At 41.8% G+C, this 24,636-nt stretch overlaps 1 protein-coding gene across 2 annotated transcripts in view; it reads right to left on the bottom strand.

Moving 5' to 3' along the window:
- LOC134220212 (fatty acyl-CoA reductase wat-like) overlaps positions 1 to 24,636 on the bottom strand; it is a 125,088-nt gene that overhangs the window by 11,140 nt on the left and 89,312 nt on the right. For both annotated transcript variants that reach the window (XM_062699208.1, XM_062699207.1), the window contains exons 3-4: positions 6,850 to 6,965; positions 6,371 to 6,765 (exon numbers count right to left, since the gene is read on the bottom strand). In XM_062699208.1, the coding sequence (XP_062555192.1) occupies positions 6,371 to 6,765; positions 6,850 to 6,965 (511 nt within the window). The remainder of the gene's footprint in view (positions 1 to 6,370; positions 6,766 to 6,849; positions 6,966 to 24,636) is intronic.

Below are 24,636 nucleotides of genomic sequence, written 5' to 3'. Positions count from 1 at the left end.
ATGAATACCAAGTAAAGGGACTCTTGGAATTCGTTGACCTGCTCCAAAATGATGCGGAGCGTGACAATATGGTCCACACAGGATCTTCCGGCACGGAATCCGGCTTGCTGCCGCCGGAGAGTCGCATCGATCTTCTCCTGAATCCGGGCTAGGATAATTTTGGACAGAACTTTGAGAACGGTACACAGCAACATAATGCCTCGCCAGTTATCGCATACAGTCAGGTCACCCTGTTGGGCACCTTCAGTAAGATACCTTGCATCCAGTCGACCGGGAAAGTTGCGCGGTGTCCCAGATATTACGAAATAAATGATGCAGTAGTTGCGCGGATGTCATGGGGTCAGCTTTGAGCATCTCGGCTAATATGCGGTCGACCCGCATTTATTCGATTTCATGCTTTGGATGGCTGTTTGAATCTCTAGCAGTGATGGAGCTTCGGTATTGACACGTGTTATACGTCGGATCCTAGGCAGATCATGCCGAGGTGGTGATGGCCTGGTTGGCACTTGAAAAAGTTGTTCGAAGTGCTCGAACCAGCGTTTCAGCTGGTCAGTTGGGTCGGTCAATAACTGATCATTCGCGTCTTTCACAGGCATCGTTGCATTCATCTTCGCCCCGCTTAAGCGTCGTGAGATATCGTAGAGGAGGCGAATGTCCCCGGTTGCGGCGGCTCTCTCTCCTTCGTCGGCCAGAGAGTCTGCCCACGCTCGCTTGTCCCGTCGACATGAGCGTTTTACTTCCTTCTCAAGAGCCGTGTATCGTTGACGGGCTAAGACTTTGGCTCCTCTGGTTTTCGATCGCTCTATCGCGGCTTTGGCTTCTCTTCGCTCCTCTATCTTCCTCCAGGTCTCATCGGTGATCCATTGTTTTCTCTGGGTGCGTAGTTCGCCCAGATTGTTCTCGCTGGTGGCGATGAAGGCATTCTTGATGGCGGTCCATTGGTCTTCCACGCTGCCACCTTCCGGAATATCTGCAGCACGCGTCTCCAGTTCTTCAACGAAGGACCGTTTCGGTTGACGCGCAGTTGCCTGCCCTTATCACCGCTTGTTGCTCCGTCTTTCGGTTGTCAACAACAACCACCTCAGTCTTGTGGTGAGCCAGTTCTAACTTCTTGGAGCTCATCCACTCCTCGACAATTGCGATCGAGTGGGCTGCAGTCAACTCCACCTCTTCGATCGATTCGCCGTAGACCTCCAGCGTAATATCGTCAGCGAAGCCGACGATTACCACGCCTACCGGGAACTTCAACCTCAAGACACCGTCGTACATGACGTTCCATAACACCGGACCCAGTATGGAACCTCGCGGAACCCCTGAGGTTATGTCAACGCACTTGCGCCCCGCCTCCGTGTAGCTTCCGAGAAGCTTGTACAGGTACTCGGGAAATCAAAGACGCAGGAGCGGATTTGCAATAGCTGCCCAACTGGCACTATTGAATGCATTCCTCACGTCGAGAGTCACTACTGCACAATAGCGAACTCCCCTCCTCTTACGCTGGATAGCTATCTCCGCGAGTTTGGTAACCGACAAAATAGCGTCTACGGTCGACTTACCCTTTCGGAAGCCAAACTGGTTACTCGATAGACCATCCGCACCCTCCGCGAGTATCAACAACCTGTTGAGGATGATCTTCTCGAGCACCTTCCCCGCCGTATCAAGCAGGCATATTGGTCTATATGCCGACGGATCCCCGGTGGTTTTCCCGCCTTTGGCAATATGACCAAGCTCTGCCTTTTCCATGCTTCAGGGAAGACTCCCTCGTTCAGGCATCTCTGCATGACAGATCTGAACATTTCGGAAGCCTCAGCAAAGGCCGCTTTGATCGCCAGGTTCGGAATACCATCCGGTCCTGGTGCCTTACCTACACTAAGGGACTGTGCAATCCCCGCAAGTTCCGCCACAGTTGCTCTTCCCTCGTCGGCCACCCTGGCCCCTGGCAGCTCGACAAAGTGAGGCCAGGGACTTCGGTCATGACGTGGGAAGAGACCCGCGATGATCCTCTCCAGCATCTCTGGAGACCGCTCTGTCCCATCGCCCCACGTGTTAAGGGTATGCGATAACACTTTTTTTTTCAACGAAACGAATCGATATTTGTAATGTCTATGTTGATTCGAAACGAAACGAAATATACATTTACTTCCGAGACATCGAAACGATACGAAATCAAGGTCCAATTAATTTGAAATTTTTCGAAACGAAACGAAATTTTATTTATTTTCCGCGGAATTTTTATTGAGTTGGTTTTACATTATGTACGCAATTCTGATTTCATTTTTTTCAAAGTCAAATAACTTCTTTGCGACCAATAGAGTTATTGCCGAATTCCTTTTTATATATCATTGGCGATAAAGTAATACCCCATTCATCGTGAAGTATGGGCCTCAATGGGATCAATTTTATATCAGTTTAGTTTTATATCAATAGGTATATAAGAATATAGAAATTGTGGGATTTTTTGTGTTTGAATTCAAATTCTGTTAAAAACCTTATTTTACTTAAGAATTATGTGATTATGCTGAAGCATACTTCATTTTGTTTTATCAGCATGGTTTTATGGTATTGAGCTAACTCAAAACCAGAAATCTAGAAAAAACAAATTAGACTTCCGACACTTCAATCCTCTCAGAATCTCATGAATAATCTAGAAAACACCATAGTTTCTTGGTAGGGTATAATTGACCATTCGATGGCCATGGAACAAGCTCCGGAAATTCGGAATTTCCGGTACAAAATACCAACACAAAACAACAAAACACATTAGTCTTAGCATTAGCATTAGCATTAGCATTGAGCATTTCGCACAAATTCGTAGGTGGTATAAGTCAAGACTATTGTATGAGAGTTGCATCACTTTTCATCCGTTACCACAGATATTGATTTGGGACTAATCAATATCTCTTAGATGGGAGCAATGCACTTTCCAATAGTCGAGATCTGTCCTGGCCACGTCCTTGCGAATGCTGAGGAAGGGGAAGGATAGTTTGTTGGACACCTACTTAAGAAAGATGCAGAGAACTCTACGACCTCTCATAGGTGCCACGGGAGGTTTTGGGATTGTGTGGAAGGTTATAACAGTAGGAATCGTTTTGGTAGAACGTGAAACACGGAAAGAACTAAGATAGAAATACAAAGTAGGAAAGGGACGAGCCTGGAATTGAACCCACGACCTCCTGCTTATAAGGCAGAAGCGGTAGCCACTAGACCACCGAGCTCGTCTAACAACAAAACACATTAGTCTTCCATACATTTATTAGCATACATATTAGCATACATCTACTCACTAGAATAATCCTCTGCATCTTTCTAAAATGCGCAAAGATATGTATTTCAGAAATTTGATCGCAAAGTTTTAACGGCAGCAGTTTGCCAGGTATGAAGAAATCTTTTTTCCTTTCTCATACAAAAAGTTGCACCAAAAGGTTATCATTTCCTTCCAAATTCGACTTTTTTATATGAGGCTCGGAAACCCACAATCTTATAGATAATAAGATCGATGACCTGCTATTGGGAGGGGAAAATTAGTTTGACACACATTGTTATAAGATACCGAAGAATGTTCTGCATCTTCGTGAGCGCCACGGAAAAGGAATCATTGATTAGTTGAAAAGCTTATTCAAGTGAAGCCTCCTTGGTAAGCGACTAAATATTTATTGTAAACGAAGTTATTTTGAAAACTCGAAAAATAAAACCGTGTTTCAAATCAATCCAACGCAAAATAAATGTGAAAGAGGCGCTCTAAAAAGACTTCACAAGAGCCCTAGAAATCCGCACCACTGCTTTGCTTTTTTGACAAAGTCATACTGATCTGATTCATATATCTAAATACATTTACACTCTGAGCCGGAGTCAGATCACTTTTGAAAAAAATGGGATAGAACTTTATGATTTTGTTCAGCGGCGCAGGCAAAATTTTTGATAATACACGACCGTACGAGGCAGCATGATTTAAGTTTAAATTGCTTTCGAAATTCCGCGGAATTCCGTTAAATTTCGTTAAAAGTTAGGTTTTTCTAGCGAAATTTTTGTAATTTTACGAAACGAAATCCAAAAATCAGATTTCGCCATGCATAAATTCCGCGGAATTTCGTTTCGAACCACCTGAAACGAAAATTTTGGAAATACATACCGCATATGCTTACCACGTGTCTTGGCCATTACGATCCTATAGGCGTCACCCCATGGATTCGCGTTGGCACTTTGACACAGGCCCTCGAAGCAGACTTTTTTGCTTGATCTAATCTCAGTCTTTAGAGCGGCTCTAGCAGCCACGAACGCCACCCGTCGTTCAACACGCTCCTCTTCTGTGCGTGCTCGCTGCATTCGCCTCCGTGCCCGTAGGCAGGCGCGGCGCAGGTTCGCTGGGGTGCGATGGCAGACGGTACGTGGAGGAGGCGAATGATCCACGAGTTGCATGAGCTGCTGGGTGAACCATCCATCGTTCACACTGCGAAAATCGAACGACTGCGGTAGGCTGGGCACATAGCCAGAATGTCGAACAGTAAATCGGTTAAAATGATTCTTGACAATGATCCGACGGGCACAAGAGGGTGAGGTGCGCAGCGGGGAAGGTGGATCGATCAGGTGGAAGATGACTTGCGGACCCTCCATAAAGCCGAATGGAGAAGACTCTTATAAACCGCACATGGAGAAAATCGTTTGATCGCTTGAATCTGAATCATTTTGAACCATTGAATCTGAGAATAATTTTTAATCATATTTCCTATAGCGACATTCTTGATTTCGGCGCCCTCCTGAGGCCTGGCATGGGACAACCTGGCCAACCACACGCTACGGCGCTGTATACATAATATAATTCTGTTTGATATTTTATGGCACCTTGTGACTAATTAAGGACCATGCTCCTGGGCTTGTGTTAATATTTCCATATCGATCACACCGAAAAACAAAGTCCAAATGAAATTATCTCATGTTGTTAACAATTTCACTGCCTTTAGCAAACAACATAAATAAGCAAGAAATTCTGATTAGTTATTGCGCGGATGGGAATATTCATTTTGATCTGCAAATATGATGAGATGTTTGTTACGAACTTTTCAAACTGGGATTATTCATATATTTGATAAGTAAACTGAAATCATGTCTACAGATGGCTATGTTTGTGTCCAAATAATAACAACTAATTTGTTTTTACCAAAAACATCATCAATAAACCGGATGCACGGCACACGATCATTGTCCTATTCCGTTGCAGATTGGGGACAAACGATTGTTGCGAGATGATAATATTATTACCTTGACATTTACAAGAGAGAAAAGGAGGCAAAGGTAATTACTAATATTATTCCATCCATTCCATCTGTGAGGATATCGTGCGTGATCAATCGAATGCTTGAATTGAATCCCCAAAATTAGCTTTAAGATCATCTGGCGAAGCCCAGCTCGACAAACCGCATTAAAAAGTGGGATAAGTTTTTTTTTTCGGAACTAAAATTGCAGTCACAAAATAAAAATTGCATTTGTAAAACCTGCTACTAACCGGTTTTGACCTTCTCCTTACGACCTGTTCGTACGGTTTTCGAAACTTTCGTTTGTCATTCGCCATACAAGGAATCACAAAATCCACCGAGATAACGTCACCACTGTCAAGGGTGCTGTAAAGGAACTGTTGAGAATATGATGCCACGATGGGGAATATGGTTGCTTGATGGTTTGAGCAGATTTCTCTTCAGTGGTTTTCAGTGTTTTTGGTAGGCTTATATTCTAATCCAAAAAAACCACTGAAGTTATGCTAAGCTATTTTGCACGTGCATCAACTGAAGTTATCGTCGAAAAGGAGTCATTTTTCATGATCCTATCATAGCTGAACATGCTGCAGGCATGAACCCAGTCAATGTTCAAATCCAAATGTTCTTTACGCTTACAACTAGCAAAACTGTTACAAAAATTAAATTAAATCCTATAGTGTGAATTTTTCTGTATCATAGAGAAGACCTGCATTTATAATTTGGTTTTGATTTCAGCTTGTTTCGAACGTGTCAGTTCCCAATTGAGTTAAATTAGGAAAAGTTGATCAATTATAAATTTGTGGCGAAAGTTGAAAGGACCGCCACTTGAATGATGTTTCCACCGAAACAGCTTGTTTCTAAAATCATTTCCATCAAGAGATTGATACTAACAGTATATTGGAATTGAGATAATGAGGTGCGTAGAAAGCGTGGCACCACTCGCGATTTCCGGCTAAATCAACAACTGCTCCCCATCTAAGTCGAATTAGCAGCAAACTGCGAAATCATGACGTGATTTTGTTCCACCGTGAATTCCCCCAAATCAGTTACCGACGTCTTCTGGAGACTTGTGAGATCCTAGAAAATTGGTGTTTCCTAGTTGTCTCTATAATCAGTATACTCACATGGGTGTGATGTTTTCCATCATGTTGTCGCTGACGCAATCCGTCAGCGAGATCATCTTCTTCGAGTCGATCGGTGGTTCGTAGAACCGCTCGTCCACCACCTTCTGCGGGCACTGGGTGTACGCCGTCGACACGTAGATGATCGATTTGAGGTGTTTCATTTCGTAGCACAGGTCGAGGACGTCCCGGCAGGCTTTGACGTTGATCTGCATGGCGGTTTTCATTTTCTCGTCGAACCGCACGGTGGCGGCCAGGTGGAACACGATGTTTGCGTTTTCGATCAGCACTTCCCGATCGGATGGGCTGATACCGAGGTTCGGGAGCATGCAGTCGCCCGCGATGGCGCGGATTTTGTGGTCGTACTTTGGGCATGCTACTTTCATTTTGTCGAACATCTATGAGGGTTAGAGGTTGGATAGAAAATGGGAAATCATTATGAGGAACTGTGAGATTGGGTACGTGGGAGATCTGACACTTACGGCATCATCGAAGATTTCTTCTACACGTGAGAATATATCTTTTCCGCGTTTACTTCGTACCAGTAGAAATATATTTTCAATTCCTGGACAGCTTGTGAGCAGTTTATAGATCAAGGCTGAAAAAAAGAGAAACAAAAAGAAATAAATTAGCGTAGCTCAACGTTTTACAATGGTTACGTGCTGACTTCATTGTTTCTTTATACAACTCGACTATTTGCAAACTCTTCAAGAGGCTCTTAACGAACCTGCAATACAAATTATGCTAATATATATAATGATATAAGAGTTATCAACTGTCTGTCTTAACTGTCATCTGAACTGATTTGCCTGGACTGACAAATCAGCTCCGTAATTGCTATGAATTGTGGCGTTTGATGGCGTTTGATGACTAATAAAACTCAAATTAATCGCAGTCTAATTAAGAAGTATTGTTGCTCACTCGCATGTCCAAGTGTGAGGTAGTTGCACACCACTTATTATATCTTTGAGGTAAAACCCAACTGTGTACGTTTGTTCACAAATCGAGTTGTATTTTGAGTTCGCTATGTAGAACGCGTTGCCTGTCCTGTAAGTTGCAAAGTGAAGAGTAGTCAGCAATAGTCGGTGCCCTTCAAACCCAAGGAGCTAGATTTTACTTAAAGTATAGCTCATTGCTTACAACCTACTCCTTAATCTCTTTGTTCAACTACAGATAATGCCTACATGGAATGGTTGTTTGCTTTGTTTATTGCACTGTGGTGATCAATAACCTCGCCTTTATCTAGTTATGTTTTGCCGCTCTTTTGTTTGTTCTACAAGAAATTAAAAGTAAGTAAAATGCAAAAAAGAAAATTAACCAAGTTTAGAGTGTACTGTTTTCACTGTATTTTTATCGATGTCAGTTTTTCGAAAATAGGAGAAAATTGCGTCACTCGGAAAGCAACGACGCAAATTGGTTTAACACAGGCACGTCTGGAAAATCCTCAACTGTCTCATCGGGACATCGAAAAACAACTCGGAATCGTCCACTCAACGTTTCTAAACGTTTCTATGAAACTCTGAGTATCGAATGGAAGGAGAAATGCCGTCTGAATGGATGTTCTATTTATTTTTTTTATTCCATACTTTATTTGGTATAGGCACTCTGTGTTTCTTAACCGCTACTGTGCCGTGATCTACTGTGGTACTCTGCTGTACAGAATCCGCACATAATCTATTTTTAGATATTCATCATTGGGCCCTCCTTAGCCGTGTGGTAAGACGCGCGGCTACAAAGCAAGACCATGCTGAGGGTGGCTGGGTTCGATTCCCGGTGTCGGTCTAGACTATTTTCGGATTGGAAATTGTCTCGACTTCCCTGGGCATAAAAGTATCATCGTGTTAGCCTCATGATATACGAGTGCAAAAATGGTAACTTGGCTTAGAAACCTCGCAGTTAATAACTGTGGAAATGCTTAATGAACACTAAGCTGCGAGGCGGCTCTGTCCCAGTGTGGGGATGTAATGCCAATTAGAAGAAGAAGAAGATTATTGTGATCATTGCCGGATCATCTCATCGGATCTCATTGCTCGTTGCAATGTTTGGTTTCCATTTATTCGGGTAACGTTGGAGGAATGCCTCCGAGAAGAACTTTAGTGATCATTTATGGGCGTGTCGTGAAAGCTTTTAAGTGGAATCCCACTGCTTCGGTCAGGGATGTGGACAAAAAGTTGAACCTGTCCAAGACTTTCCTCAGCTTACTTATGGAACATATTTTATTGTCTGAAAGACAAGACCAAGGTCATTTATTCACAGCATGCAATATGATGTGATGATCCGTGATGCAATATGATGTGGAACACCCATTAGTCTTGCGTAGGATTGACAATTCGTAGATAACGAGCTCAGTTCTCGCTTTGGTCTTGAATGTTTTTGGGTGGGAAACATTCTCGACTCCTCGGGCATAGATGTATCCATAATTGTGTTTGCCAATTAACCTTAAATACGTACCGTATTTAACGGGACAGTACCGTTTTTAAGACCTTATAATACTGTCCCTTCGTAATCAAACAATTTTTCGCTTAACTTTCCAAAAGGGCCTTAGGGAGCATCCATACATTACGTAACGCTCAAAGGGGGAAGGAGGGTTGCCCGAAGTGTGACAATTCATACAAAAAATTTAATGATTCATACAAAAAGTGTGACAGAGGAGGGAAGGGGTTTGAAAATGGCCAATTTTTGCATTACATAGCCGAGTCGATGAATAGATGATGTGTTGGCATCAGGTAGAGTGAGAGGGTGCGTCTTGTGCGGTCTGCCTAGGATGTGGTGGGGTTCGACAGTGGGCTCTGTTGAACTTCTATAAAAAGCTGCATGTGTCCCCAAGCAGGCCCTATCAAAGCGACCGTGTGCCGCTCAAAGCGCACTAGCCTAGTCCTGGTGTTGGGTGGGACTTTAAACATATTTGACCCGACTGATCGAGCCTCTGTCCACCAATGAGGTGCGGCTCCAACAGCGTCTGTTCTGGCATCCAGCGGCTGAGTATGAAATGCTATTCCCCGGAAGCTATCCATAAGATGGCAGACCCATCCCGGTGGATAGGGAACCTTGGGCCAACAACCTACTGTTCCCGAAACATCAATTTGTTCGAGAATCCGATAATGAAAGAATACGGACTGACTTTACGGCGACGACTCTTAGCGCGAAACAACGGACACGAATAGGAACATGGAACGTTTTAACCCTAGCCCAGCAGGGTAAATTGGCACAACTTGCCAATGAGGCACGCCGCATGAAGCTTGAGATCCTGGAACTGAGTGAAGTCCGTTGGCCAAACTTTGGAGAACACAGAAGGTTTACGAGGTGAACACGGTCCCCGGCATCGCGGAGTTGGCTTCCTACTAAGCGCTCAGGCACACTCTGCGCTTATGAAGTGGGAAACTTTAAGTGAAAGGATAATCGTTGCCAGATTTAGAACACGGGTCCGAAACATTACTATAATCCAATGTTATGCGTCAACCGATGCTGCCGATCTGCAAGACAAAGAGAACTTCTACAGTCAACTCAATGCCATCGTAGATAGAATTCCGAAGGGTGATATCAAGATCTGTTTGGGTGACTTCAATGCGAAGATCGGATCCGACAACTCGAACCATGAGCGCATTATGGGACGCCATGGTCTCGGAGAAATGAGTGAAAACGGAGTAATAACGACATGGTGATCGGGGGATCGCTCTTCCCTCATCGACCGGTTCACAAGGTCACGTGGGTCTCCCGTGACGGCTTTACAGAAAATCAAATCGACCACAACTGCATCAGCCGAAAATGGAAACGGAGCCATAGTGCCGACATCGCGTCTGATCATCACCTCCTCATCGCCGAAATACGCCTGCGCATTGCGCGGATTCGTCGGCAGGAGGAAAAAGTTGGACGACGATTCAACACACGCCGACTGGAAGATGCCACAGTGAAACGGTCCTTCGTTGAAGAACTGGAGACGCGTGCTGTAGATATTCCGGAAGGTGACAGCGTGGAAGACCAATGGACCGCCATCAAGAATGCCTTCTTCGCCACCAGCGAGAACAATCTGGGCGAACTACGCACCCAGAGAAAACAATGGATCACCGAGAAGAGAAGCCAAAGCCGCGATAGAGCGATCGAAAACCAGAGGAGCCAAAGTCTTAGCCCGTCAACGATACGCGGCTCTTGAGAAGGAAGTTAATCGCTCATGTCGACGGGACAAGCGAGCGTGGGCAGACTCTCTGGCCGACGAAGGAGAGAGAGCCACCGCAACCGGGGACATTCGCCTCGTCTACGGTATCTCACGACGATTAAGTGGGGCGAAGATGAATGCAACGATGCCTGTGAAAGACGCGAATGATCAGTTATTGACCGACCCAACTGACCAGCTGAAACGCTGGTTCGAGCTCCATCATTGCTAGAGATTCAAACAGCCATCCAAAGCATGAAATCGAATAAAGCCCCAGGGGTCGACTGCATATCAGCCGAGATGCTCAAAGCTGACCCCATGACATCCGCTTAACTACTGCATCGTTTATTTCGTAATATCTGGGACACCGCAACTTTTCCGGTCGACTGGATGCAAGGTATCTTAGTGAAGGTGCCAAAAAGGGTGACCTGACTGTATGCGATAACTGGCGAGGCATTATGTTGTTGTGTACCGTTCTCAAAGTTCTGTTCAAAATTATCCTAGCACGGATTCAGGAGAAGATCGATGCGACTCTCCGGCTCAGCAAGCCGGATTTCGTGCCGGAAGATCCTGTGTGGACCATATTGTCATGCTCCGCCTTATTCTGGAGCAGGTCAACGAATTCCAAGAGTCCCTTTACTTGCTATTCATTGACTACGAAAAAGCTTTCGACCGTCTCAATCACGAGAATATGTGGGGCGCCCTGAGACGCAAGGGGGTTCCTGAGAAAATCATCGCCCTCATCGAAGCACAGTACGAGGCCTTTTCGTGTAGAGTACTGTACAATGGGGTCTTGTCCGACCCTATCCGGGTCGTAGCTGGTGTGAGGCAAGGATGTATTCTATCACCGTTACTGTTCATCATCGTAATCGACGAAATTCTGGTAGATGCGATTGACCGTGAACCAAACCCTGGGCTGTTATGGCAGCCTATAACCATGAAGCACATAAAAGACTACGAATTGGCTGATGACGTTGCACTCCTCGCGCAACGGCGCTCTGATATGCAGAGTAAGCTCAACAACCTTGCCGAGCGCTCTTCCTCGGCAGATTTAGTCATCAACGTCAACAAAACCAAATCGTTGGATGTAAACACGGTGACTCCTTCCAGTCTCACAGTAGCCGGGCAACCAGTGGAGATTGTTGAAAGCTTCCAATATCTTGGTAGCCAAATGGCGTCAGACTGCTTTTGCGAGTTTAGGAAATATCTGGAAAAACAAGCAGATAAGTGAACGCACCAAATTACGAATTTTCAACTCTAACGTGAAATCTGTGCTGTTATACGCTAGCGAAACATGGTGTGTATCAGTGGAGAACACTCAACGGCTGTAGGTGTCCTTCAACAGGTGGCTGCGGTATATAATTCGGGCCTGGTGGCCTCACAACTGGATCTCAAACAACGAGCTCCATCGTCGTTGTGACCAGAGGCCGATAGCAACAGAAATTCGGGATCGGAAGTGGGGCTGGGTCGGCCACACTCTACGTAGGGGCGGAAACGAAATCTGTACACAAGCATTAGACTGGAACCCAGCGGGACATCGCAACAGAGGCAGACCCAGGGGCTCATGACGGCGAAGCCTCAATAAAGAAATAAAAAAAGTCGACCGAAATCTAACCTGGCAACAGGTTAAAGCGATAGCCGGGCAACGCTCAGGATGGAGATCTTTCAAGTCGGCCCTTTGCACCACAGGAGGTTTACAGGATCCATAATAATAATGATAATAAATCTAATGCCATAAGATGAATAGTAAAACAAATTTGCTTTTCTATAGGTTTCTTCAGCGTTTCAGGCATGTAATTAGTATTATATTTAGGAGCGGCTGCCACTGCTGCCAGTAGTTCAAACCATGGTACGAATTTAGTTCAAACCATGAACGGTGTAGTTCAAACCACAGATAACAGACACACAGGCTAGGATAAATATTCTCAATCCAGTTGAAAACCGGAATTGGGGGATAGCGAAGTTGGATTTTTTTTCACAATCCGTACGTTAAACCCAACTTCGGAAGTGGTGCGCTGTTTTCATATCGCAAAGCGCTATTCAGCGCACCACTTCCGAAGTTAGGTTTAACGTACGGATTGTGAGAAAAATCCAACTTCGCTAGCACCCAATTTCGGGTTTCAACTGGATTGAGTATATTACTTAAAAAGCTGTGTAAATCAAAGTACGTTAGAATATTGACTGTGGCTTTACGTTGTTTGGTGGCGCTAGGCGCCATTCATGGTGTCATGCGTACCAGCTGTCACATCTATCAAACAAATATTGCGCACCAAAATGATACCAAGCTTGCCGCCTTTTCCTGCACGTGCTAACTGTTGATGTTTGTTTTTTTATGCATTATGGAAGCAAAAAAAAAACAATTTTACTAAATGCATTTTCATTCTTTCAAACAATTCAATTACCATGTAGAGTATTTGCTACTCGTACTAATTTTCTATTTCATGTTGTTGAATAAATATTATAAGCATATATCATGTTCAGATTACGACCAGTTAAAATTGTTTACAGTCGAAGAGAGGTAGTGTTCCGAAATAATTCACAACCGAAACGCTATAAAGTTTCCTGTAACCCGAATGGAATGAGTAAACGGGACATATCTGAATGATAGCAAAATTATAAATATCCCTGAGCACAAAGTATGGCCTCTTCATTGTTTTAGTGCTCTGCTGCTGGCTGTGGTGATGATGACTGTGGCTAATTGGCCCTGACGAAAGCGAGAAAACAAAATGGGGGCCGAATGATGCTTTTTTATTTCACCCGGCAAGGGATATAGAACGTCAATTTTAAAATGATTGTTAAAACGTTAAAACACATTTTAGCCAAAAATAGTTTGATTATTCGGGTTAGAAATTTAATTTACTTTTAGATTGGCAACACAAAAGTCTAATTATTTCGATTAAAAAACATGTTTAGATTTGTAGTCTAACATATAGTTTTTGAAAATTCTAACCCTATGCATTTAAAAGTTTTCAATATATCACTGTTAATATCATTTTAGAAGCATTTTAAAATATACTTCCTATACTTCACCATGTTGAAATACCGTGATTTCACGCACACGTCTGTATCCGCGAGATGGCAGCAGCTCAACTTCGTCAAAGCGAATGGAAGCGGCGGTGAAGATTAAGAAGAAATAGATACAATAATAAAAATACAGTCAAAGGTGGTAGCTGCTGTTCCCCAACGAAACATCTCATCACAAAACAAAACATGCACTTCTTGATGGCAGCAAAATCGCTTGCGTTAGGGCCTGTTCAAATATTACGAAACGCGAAAAACGTTGTTTTTAAGAACCCCCCACCCCCTCGTAACGATTCGTAGCAATTTTCAGACCCACCCCCACCCCTATGCGTAACACGTAACAAATGCTATTTTTTGAAAAAGAACTTTGTTTTGGTAGGACGGTGCAATAAATTATTATCTATTGTATATTTCTTGCCTTTTTAAAGTTAATAATTTTTTAATTTTTTTTTTAATATTTTGTCTGTATGCAAATAGTTTGTTACGCGTAACAATATTTCGAAAGACCCCCACCCCCTATATTTTGCGTAACAAAGCGTAACAAAAATCAGACAACCCCCCCACCCCCTATTGCGTTACGTAATATTTTAACAGACCCTTAGTGCGAAAAAGAAACTTCGCATATGCAATCGAAATCAGAGTGGGGAGGAGGATCTGTTGTTTATGTCTATTCGCGAAGTCGAAGCAAAATTCTTCACACAAACAATGACAGTTCTTTATGGGTTTTTACAGTAGAGCAACAGAGGCCATGTTTCACTCAAACTCTGACAGATAGCGATGGGATTTCCCATAGGAGGGAAGAGCAGAATTTGCTTCGACTTCGCGAATGGTGGGTTGTGGCGCCTAAAGTTTTGACAGTTTCACGATGAAAGAAACTTTGCGATGCCAGCGCCGCCACGAGATTGCTACTTGTGTTGCGTTTCAAAAAGATCGTTAAATTCTTTACACACGATTGAGAACGGAATTGCATGTCTGTTCTAGGGGCCCTCCTTAGCCGTGCGGTAAGACGCGCGGCTACAAAGCAAGACCATGCTGAGGGTGGCTGGGTTCGATTCCCGGTGCCGGTCTAGGCAATTTTCGGATTGGAAATTGTCTCGACTTCCCTGGGCATAAAAGTATCATCGTGCTAGCCTCATGATAATATGAATGCAAAAATGGTAACCTGGCTTAGAAACCTCGCAGTTAATAACTGTGGAAGTGCTTAATGAACACTAAGCTGCGAGGCGGCTCTGTCCCAGTGTGGGGATGTAATGCCATAAAGAAGAAGAATAAGAAGAATGTCTGTTCTCTGAGTTCAAACCAAGGTACGAATCTAAGTTTTGTAATTATTAAGTTTTTTCAATGAAACTAAACATAAATATGTGAACCCAGGATGCTTTTCGAAAGGCAATGAACTAAGCTTTCATATAATCTAGAGTTCGCAGATGTAACATGTTTCTATAATAAAATATCTAAATTTTGTTTTGCCGGCTTCGTGGTAGGCATGCGGCACGCCGAAACCAAAAATTTTATCCAGCAATGAGCGGATGCTGCACAAAAAAATCCGTCTGTAGTTTGAAGCAGGGTTGGGAAAAATCAAATTTTCAAATAATCGAGGATGATCAAACTCACCCGCGATTTTATTTTTAAATTATCAAGTGATAAAAACTCGCCAGCGATTAAGAATCGTTTGAAAATGCTATCTTGATTTGAAGCACTTACCGTTACATTTTGAACACTTTTTACTTACTACCATGAAACCATAACGCCAAATAGAAGATATAACGGGACTATTGACAATTATTTGATCATAGTAAAGATTAATGTTTGAATGAAAATTCTGTGTTTATTATCGTGTGAGTACATAATTTGAAAAGTTGTCGCCGGCGACAACTCGCCTACTGTTTTCACGTGAAAAGTTTTCACATGAAAATTGCAATCATTATCGTCTGATCATGATTCAGCACAACACTGGTTTGAAGGAACTATAGGAATTTCAATAAAATTCAAGTCTGGACTGAATTGGTAGATGGTCGATTGGACCTAGTCGTGTAAAAAAAACCAAGTCTAGAGTGTGTTGATCAATGGTCAGTATATCCATCCGGTCTGTCGGTAATTTGGTGGAACTGGTAAAATTACTTGGACCAAAAAAATTCAACTTTGAAGTAAATCAGTTTCCATCATTTAAGGTGATTATACAATCAAGCCATGTGGTGAATTTCAAATTCACCACACGGTATTCTATTCCTATTATCAAATGTTCAAGTCCAGCGTAATAATTTTTGTACAATGCTAAAATTAAAGTCGATTGCTTAGCATGAGTAAGCAACGATCTACCGATGTTTCATCCCCATGGGCGCTGTGGTTCTCTCAATTCGTGCTCTTGAAAAATCACTAGAAAAAGCATGTGGTTTCCAAGATGGCCGATTTGTGGCTTCGTTGTATAATCATCTTAAAGCTCATCATTTAAGACTCAACCAGTTTATATAGACCTTAGGGAAACAATCAAACTCATATTATCAATACCCATCGAATATTTAACGTCTTCACTTTGTATTTTCACCCATACAAGTTTCTGGTTCAATGAAATCGGAAATGTCACTGGAAAAATAGGCAAATAGTTTGTCTGTGTAAAATGAGTTAATTTATCTCAAATTCACACAAACTCTCTGTCACTACATTCGTGTATATGTTTTTACAGTCTACTCTGTGTTTCGCCTTTAGCGTATTGAAAAATCTTCTTCTAGGGCTTCTTCCCCAAAAGCTTGTTCCATGCTCCTTGCCATTTGTATTTCCTGATCTTATCTTATACTTCCTCATACGCCAATCAAGTGATGAAAAAACAGTGGAGGCGATGGCACAAATTTCCTAAATTGAGGGAAACGTGCCTCAGGGAAAAGAAAAGGAAAATGGCTCTCCAGATACTGGTCAAATGGTTGATTACGGAATCGTTGATTACAGAAGAAATCGTCTGATCGCTTGAATCTGAATCACTTTGTAGCCACTGGCGGGGGCCAACCTGGCCAACCACACGCCACGGCGCTGGCCCTTGGACATAGTCCCTGCTGCCCTTGAGTCATGATTTCAGGATAGTTTTAATCGGTCTGTGCAAAAAACGATGACTAGCCGATAAAATGATTATATTGTTCCTGATAGTTTCGAGTTAGAAGTAACACTATTGAAGAATAATAATCTTGCTTACGATAGTTTGATGCGCAACACGTCGAAGACGAATTACATGATAGGAAAATGCTCGTGAGAAGTCAACGTGAGTCACTGACCACGAGTCACCACCGATAGGTGACGAAATCGAGGTGGTTAATGTTACGTGTACTTGGGCTCGATACCAGTAGAGAAATTCGGCGACGCATCGTGGCTGGAAAGCGTAATACTTTGCACTCCGCAAGACGCTCCCATCGAATAGCGAGGACCAACGCGCTTAGAGGTTTTGAAAGGAAAGTACTGCGTAACATCTATGGTGGGGTACAGATGGCGGACGGTACCATATGAACCATATAGTTGTTCTTTTTATCTTCCTCTTCTTCTTCGTCGTCGTTAACCGTACATTCCAACTGGCACTTGACCGGCATTTCATCTTAGTCAATCAAAAACCCATAGACCGGACCCGAAAACATCATAGACCGGACCGGGAATCGAGCTGGCAATTTCCGGATAAGAAATCCTTCACCTCTGCTTGAGATTCCATAGTTATTAACTGCCAGATTTTCAAGTCACCATTTTTACATTAGTAAATTATGAGGTTAGGACGATGATGGTCAGGAAAGCCGAGAAGATTTTCAACCACTCCTGTTTCAACTGGGACTCGGCCGGCTTTTGAACTTAGTAGGTATTCTATTGGCATTTCCTCAGTTATTTATTGAAAGCTTTTCTATGCCCACCATTGCATGAGTACACCCAACCAACGGATGGTAGATTTTAATACAATTCTGCATAAGAACCTTACAGAAACTGTATAATAATTTGGCATATACAATTTCGAAAGATTTTAATACAATTTTTGTATTAAAATAATACAGATTTGTATTATTTTAATACAATATTTGTATAGAAAGCTTACAGAATTGTATATGCCCAGATTTTATACAATAATTGTCAGATTTGTTTTTTGGGTATATGTGTCTTATGCGGCAAGTACAATGGATACACTATACTTAGAGTGTCAAGATTGTTTTCCACCCAAAAACATCCAAAAACAACTGAACTCGGGGACTCAACCCGTATTTTTTTTTAGATCTGACCGGCAGTTGAACCCAGCCACCCACCTTTAGTATGGTATTGCTTTATAGCTACGCATCTTACCAATACGCTAAGAAAAGCCTGGAAGTAACGAAGTAAACTAAACAATGCAAATTTACTCTAAGATTTAAAAAGAACGTTTCGAATGTTGTAAATATTGCACTCAAAGAAAATCTTCATTGAGCTCATTTCTGTCCAAGGGCTACTTGGGCTATTAACCATTCTGAATGAAATGTCGTCCATAAATTTCCGGTTCCGAAAGGGCAGGTTTTATATCTGGGGTTGCAGTCTGTGATTTTCACGTTTCAAACTTCATTCTTATAAATATAAGAAAGGCCGCAGCAAGGAAAAACTTATAAATAAATTAATGACTTTGTGAGTTCCGACTGTACCTTAAATTAAATGCCCCTGAAAGGCGTAAGATTTCTCCGAAATATACATTTGACTTTATCTGCTATTCTTTGTGATACTCAATTTGCATAAATTATCGGTCGTGCCATACCGCACAGGTGGGAACCAGCGAAGAGGTTGAATGGTCAGTCGAGTTCGCTCGTTCACCCGGCATATGATTAGGAATGGCGGTAAATTTCCGTTCCGATAGGCATCGGACCACGTGAAATAATCATAAATAAATACGTTATTGCTACGATTCTTCACTTCAGCGTAGGCTAATGATGGAATAGGGCCAGACACCTGGACGACTGCTACTGGATCCATTTCGTCTGCGAAACGACATTTACTAACGTTGTCAATTTCATTGTTTTACATGAAATAGACACCGGGGAGCCCGATTTTGGGAATAGAACAGGTTTTGTTGCTGGACAAGGTTTGTTCGCATGTGGTTGCGAATGTGAGGGAAATGTTTAGTTCGATGTATTTTGTGCCGTTGTTACGGAAGATTTCTGTATCGCACGTTCGATGGCATTTCGCGATATACCCTCCTGAAATCGCATAATTTTTGCTCAGTTGGATCTAATTTACATAACCATATAACATTTGGTTTCTGAAACTTGTTTCACATGCTGTAAATCAGACCAGTTTCCACCGAGGAAGAGCCTCCGCTTATCCGGTATGTTGGTTGCTGGGCTGTCGGGGCTTGACTCGATGATCGACTGCATTCGCATGAACATAAACAAACAGACAATATTGTTCAGTACGAAATCAGAAAACGGATGACATGCCACCTTTTTGTCGCCACTGTGGAACCGTTTTTTGTTCCGGCGTCTTTCTCTAGCGATTTTGATTTTTCTCCAAACCTAAATAGTTTATTATTGAACTTTTTATTAGTTAGAGGCTTGAATCTGTTATAATGTTATAAAAATGTTATAATTATGTCTACCAAATTGATTGCCGACACAATAAACTTAACTAAAGTAAACAATGCAATGCTCCAAAACTAAACCAAAATTTTCAAACATGTCATATTCCATGTTGGCACGAGGTCGATGTTGTAAACTGATCCACTTATGAAGTTCACGCTTGGTAAGATCGAGACATAAACTAACCGCCGACGACCACGAGTTTATGACCTTCAACAGAAAGCCAACTCATTAACGGTGGCTATCATCGGGCTCGGACGTACTCATCTCATTTCGCCACATACCGTTGCGGAGAAGATGCTCGAAAATTGGGCTCTAACAGTGGATGTGGCGACGTCTGCAACTACGAAAAATTTGTTGCCATAGCTTTCTGCAAATTGACCGTCGACGTCTTCGGTTGATGTGCGAAACGTTACCAAACGAATGTTTCCTTTTCACCTTAACCCACAAATGATGACAAAACGTGTGGGCTGTTGGTTCGGTATTTACAAATATAGCATTACGGTGGAGCATGCCCAAAGCTCATGCAAACGACCGAAACGATACATACATTCATTTTTTGACACTGACCCTGAACTGGGTATGGTGGTGGCGCTGGCAGACTGCCGCCATCATCGTCCAGCATCGGCGCCAGCGAAAAATGTTGTCGCACGAAATTCACAGAGCGGTAATAAATGTTTAACCCATTACAGCGTATACGAGCTGTTCTGTTTGGTTTGAGTATTGATATCGGTACTTAGCTGATCATATAAACCAGTCCGATGATTTAAATTTCCGCAAAGTGCCCAATAGAATAAGAACGAAACGATTAACGTCAATTTGAGACTGAGAGGCTCAAAGCACTTTCCAGAACTGACAAATATTGAATTAATCCACATCGTCATCAGCTTTGTTTTTTCGAGTGCTGCACAAAATATTTGCCTCCATCATCGCGGAAGCCTAATGACGGGGTGGGCCAAGAGGATCGCTCCAATTTCCCACCCGATGTCGTTAATTTATTGCAGACTCATGAGTTCATCAATTAGAAAATGACGAATAACGTCTTGTGGTTGGGATGTGGACACAAAACAAAAGATGAAACCAAAACAAACAATTTTATAAAATTTGTTTTATCCTGCATTATGTGCCCAAGAGGTTTGATGGTGACCGGCCGGTGTTTTTTTTAATTCAAGAAGATGGATGATAGTTATTTATTAGTTTAGTCACGGTTTGTTTTTTGGAAGTTCAATGAAGCAGGAGATTCCGCATCACGCAGAGATTCAAATTCCATAGCTATTGAGCATGTGCATAAACGTAATGACTGTAATGACGACTTATGGTTGGTTCGATTGGTTGGTTGGATAAGGATTTAATTTATCTGGGCGTCCTATCGAAACAATGGATTGTAAATCTTAGGAACATGAGAATAGCAAAAAAACGGAATACACAGGAACCACATTCACAATTCTCCTATTTTTCCAATTTATTTCGATTGATTATAATCCGAATAAAATTCAAACTTAATGCGGTCCATTCCACCGACGAAGATCCTTCATTGACGTCACGCCAAATGACAACATTTTTTGATTCCTCTTCCGCAATCTGAAGGCAATCGCCATTTTGCTAATTTTAATGCAAATGAGTTATATGGGCGATGCTCTTATGATGCAAAATGGAAATCTGCTTCAGTGCTTACCTCATTTTGCCAAAAATGCTAAGGCGAAATGATGCAGCCCCATTCCCGCTTCCTGGTGGACCCATTTTGGCATCCCTGGCTCTCGGATGAAGAAAAGGTCAGAGATTCAGGTTTGCGAAAGCAACTGAGAATAATGAACCCGTTCAACGAGTTTTTTTTTTGCAAGAACGTGGCAATTTATTTATTAACGAATGGCGTGTTCGATTGCCGAATTTATGTTAGTCGTTCTTTCTTTTTCCGTGACCAGGAATAATCTGCATTTCGGGGATTTTTCCACAAGTTAACTTTCGAAGTTTGCTGCTAGGTACCTGAAACACTGGGCGAAATGTACGTAAAGGCATGACTTGAGAGCCCAGCACTTAGGATACGCTAGCGTTGCGTTTAACGGATTTCCCATGGCTTATTTATTGTCAGTCAAAGATTTAGTTGCTCAGGTTAGGTTCGTGACCAACGATTAACCACCGATTAATCTTACTAACAGAAGGTTTTTGCATAAACATACACAAACGAATTTGGATAAAATGATTAATTGTTCCCAAAGGTTTTGAAATTTGAAAACTAATTAAACTTGTATTGCCCTCAAAGGCCATAATTTGCTTTTAATTTTGTATCAATCATAAGATCATAAAACAAGACCACTAAATTTGTTTTTACTTTAGTAACCCAGAGTGATTTTTTTTGGAATTTAGAGTTAAACGCTAATTGATTTTAGGGGTCCTCCTTAGCCGTGCGGTAAAACGCGGCTACAAAGCAAGACCATGCTGAGGGTGGCTGGGTTCGATTCCCGGTGCCGGTCTAGACAATTTTCGGATTGGAAATTGTCTCGACTTCCCTGGGCATAAAAGTATCATCGTGCTAGCCTCATGATATACGAATGCAAAAATGGTAACCTGGCTTAGAAACCTCGCAGTTAATAACTGTGGAAGTGCTTAATGAACACTAAGCTGTGAGGCGGCTCTGTCCCAGTCTGGGGATGTAATGCCAATAAGAAGAAGAAGAAGCTAATTGATTTTGTCCGAAAATGTCATTTGGCCAAAAGGGGAATACAGCCGATAATGTCGTTCGAGCCAAGTAATTTGACCGAAAATTCCGTTTGGCCGAAAGGCATGTGTATTTGGCTGGTAATGTCATTTGGCAAAAGGCTCATACAGCAGAAAAACTCAATTGACCGGATACGAGTCATACGGGGGTAAATGTTGCTTACCGAACGGGTGATAAGGACAAAAATGAAGTTTGGACGATCAAATTATATGACCAAGAAAAACATGCGGCCAAACAGGTCGTTTGCAGAATAGGCAATTCCAGATTAAACCGCACATCCCGAGCAGCACACATGTTACGCATAGATTACAGTAACTTATATGTAACCAGATTTAATCACTATTAAGTTGCTGCAACCAGATTCGCCCAACTTGTGCTGATGGGGATGTTGTTTGGTTGTTTAGCCGATTAGATTCAAAGCAAATAAAAACAAACACATTATAAACTTTTTCTTGTATTGGCAGCGCCGTAGCGTGGGATTGGCCGGGTTGGCCCCCGCCAAGGGCGCCAGCCCTCAGGGGGCGCCAGAATCAAGAATCACGGTATGGGAAACAGAACAATTTTATTCGTTACATGGCCAAATAATAACAAACTGACCATAAAGTCTAAAGGTCTATGGCGGAGAAATTTCAAGAAATCTAATCTTCCTTCTATCTCAAATAAACAAGTCGAATGATTTGGTCTTAAATTTGACTGCCCTTTCGGTTTTTCTGAGCCTTTTGGAACCGTCTACAAGGGGCCAAGAAAAAGTCTAGAATACTTATACTTGTACTTATTCAAAAAGTTATTTGAAAATTGTAGATCGGATTGTTGCCATTTTCGGACACAAACTGCCACCAAATTATGACTTACATCGGGATGACTTATATCGGGATGAGGTAAAGGTAAGGATGGTGTAGATTTAAGACAACTCTCATTTCATTCAGAAAAACTTCATTTAGTCCGAAAATATATCATCATGGACGCATTTGACCTGGCGGCATTACGATAAGCAGTGATAATGTGCCTTGATTAAATGACTACTGATTATGGATCGACTGTGCGTTTGAATTATATTTATTGAACGGCTACTTAGTCTTGCAATTATTACAATGAGTTTTTTTTATTTACCCGACGTTTCAACACGGGGATTGTGTCTTTTTCAAGGGACAAACAACAGAAATATTTTCCCCTTGAAAAAGGCACAATCCCCGTGTCGAAACGTCGGGTAAATAAAAAAAACTCATTGTAATAATTGCAAGACTGAGTAGCCGTTCAATAAATATAATTAAATTACTACTTTGGTTATCATTTATCAAAGCTCTCATTGATTAGCAAAATTTATCCGCAATACATACAACATGTGCCAAGGCATGTGCTATCAAAGCATTCATAGCCTCATTTCCTCACTTCCTGGCCCTCCTGCTTCCGATGTCGATTCCGACTACTTCAAAGTTGGATGTTATTGGCCCAACATCCATATCCACCCATTTCTTGTTTCTAAATCCGATAGTGAATGTATTTGCAAGTACGTCAGTTCCTTCCACTAAGGGTCTGTCTCATTTGGAGAATTAAACTTAAAAGTGACAGTTCGAAAATTAAAAAATCACCCCGTTATAAGAATAGCTGGTGCTACCCAGCAATTCCAATAGGACATCGATGGAAGATGATTCGATATCTGTCAAAAGTAATCTTGCTCTGCGAGCAGGGTTATTTGGTAATTATTGAAATGTCACTTTTAAGTTTAATTTCAGTTTAATTATCCAATTGAGACAGAGCCTAAGAGCAAGAAACAGCCGTTAGGACATTATGAGCTGTAAGTAAATAACTTTCAGCAATTTCAATGATCTTTCAGCCTGGATGTTCCAACAGATTTTATACGAGGATCCAGAATTGTCCACGACTCTACCAAGTTCTTACCATATTTTGCAAATTAGTGTAAAAGGTCATAAAATTTTAAAACTTTCCAGGGACATACCGCCTAATTTATTGCTTGTTATATGAAGCATCTTCAATCCACTAAACTTTTTTATCTTATTATTCTACAAGATGAGCCAACATAGTGAAGAAAATCTCGTTAATAAAAATTTATAAAACTTTAAGGTGAGATTCAAAATGTTATTGGATTGTGAAATATTGCACATTTTTCCTTAATACGAGAGGGGCGCCCAAAAAAGATTTCGTATTGGTTATTTCGAAGTATAGTCGCCTCTCCACATCTTGATATTGAAGGGACCATCAAGATAAAGAAAGATCGAGTAATGAAAGAAAAATTGAAATTGAAACAAAAAATTGAATTTCACTTGATCGTGAAATGAAATGAAAAATGACAACAAAACAATTATGTCATCTCTTGTATTTCATGTATTTGTTATTGTCCATAAATGGTCTAGTAGCCTAGAAATTTGATTATATCGACATAGGGAGAGAAAATCCTGAACCAAATATGACTAGATCACATCGAGATAGAGTGATATCGGGGTAGGGAGGTTATCGAGATGTGGAAACCCCTAATGTATGTAGATTGAAGGGACCCTGGAAACCATCCACAATGTCTTCACTTCTCATAAAACGAGTTTGTACTATCCCATTTAATTCCACCACTTGATTGTACCTTGACAGATACTTGTCTTATGACAAGTGAATGATAACAATTTAATTTGCTACTTTTTACTTTAGGCAAAACTACCTCTGGTTTCTCACTTTTCACTTTTCCTCTCTCAATCACTTAGCTTTTCTTCTTTCTCACTTCGGTTTTCTTACTTTTTACTAATCACTTCCCACTTTTCACTTCTTACTTTTCACATTGAGAAATGACAAAGTAAAAAGTGACGTACTACACCTCATT

This window comes from Armigeres subalbatus, chromosome 3 (genome assembly GCF_024139115.2).
Source record: "Armigeres subalbatus isolate Guangzhou_Male chromosome 3, GZ_Asu_2, whole genome shotgun sequence".
NCBI lineage: Eukaryota > Metazoa > Arthropoda > Insecta > Diptera > Culicidae > Armigeres > Armigeres subalbatus.
This window is presented reverse-complemented; position numbering and strand designations above follow the sequence as displayed.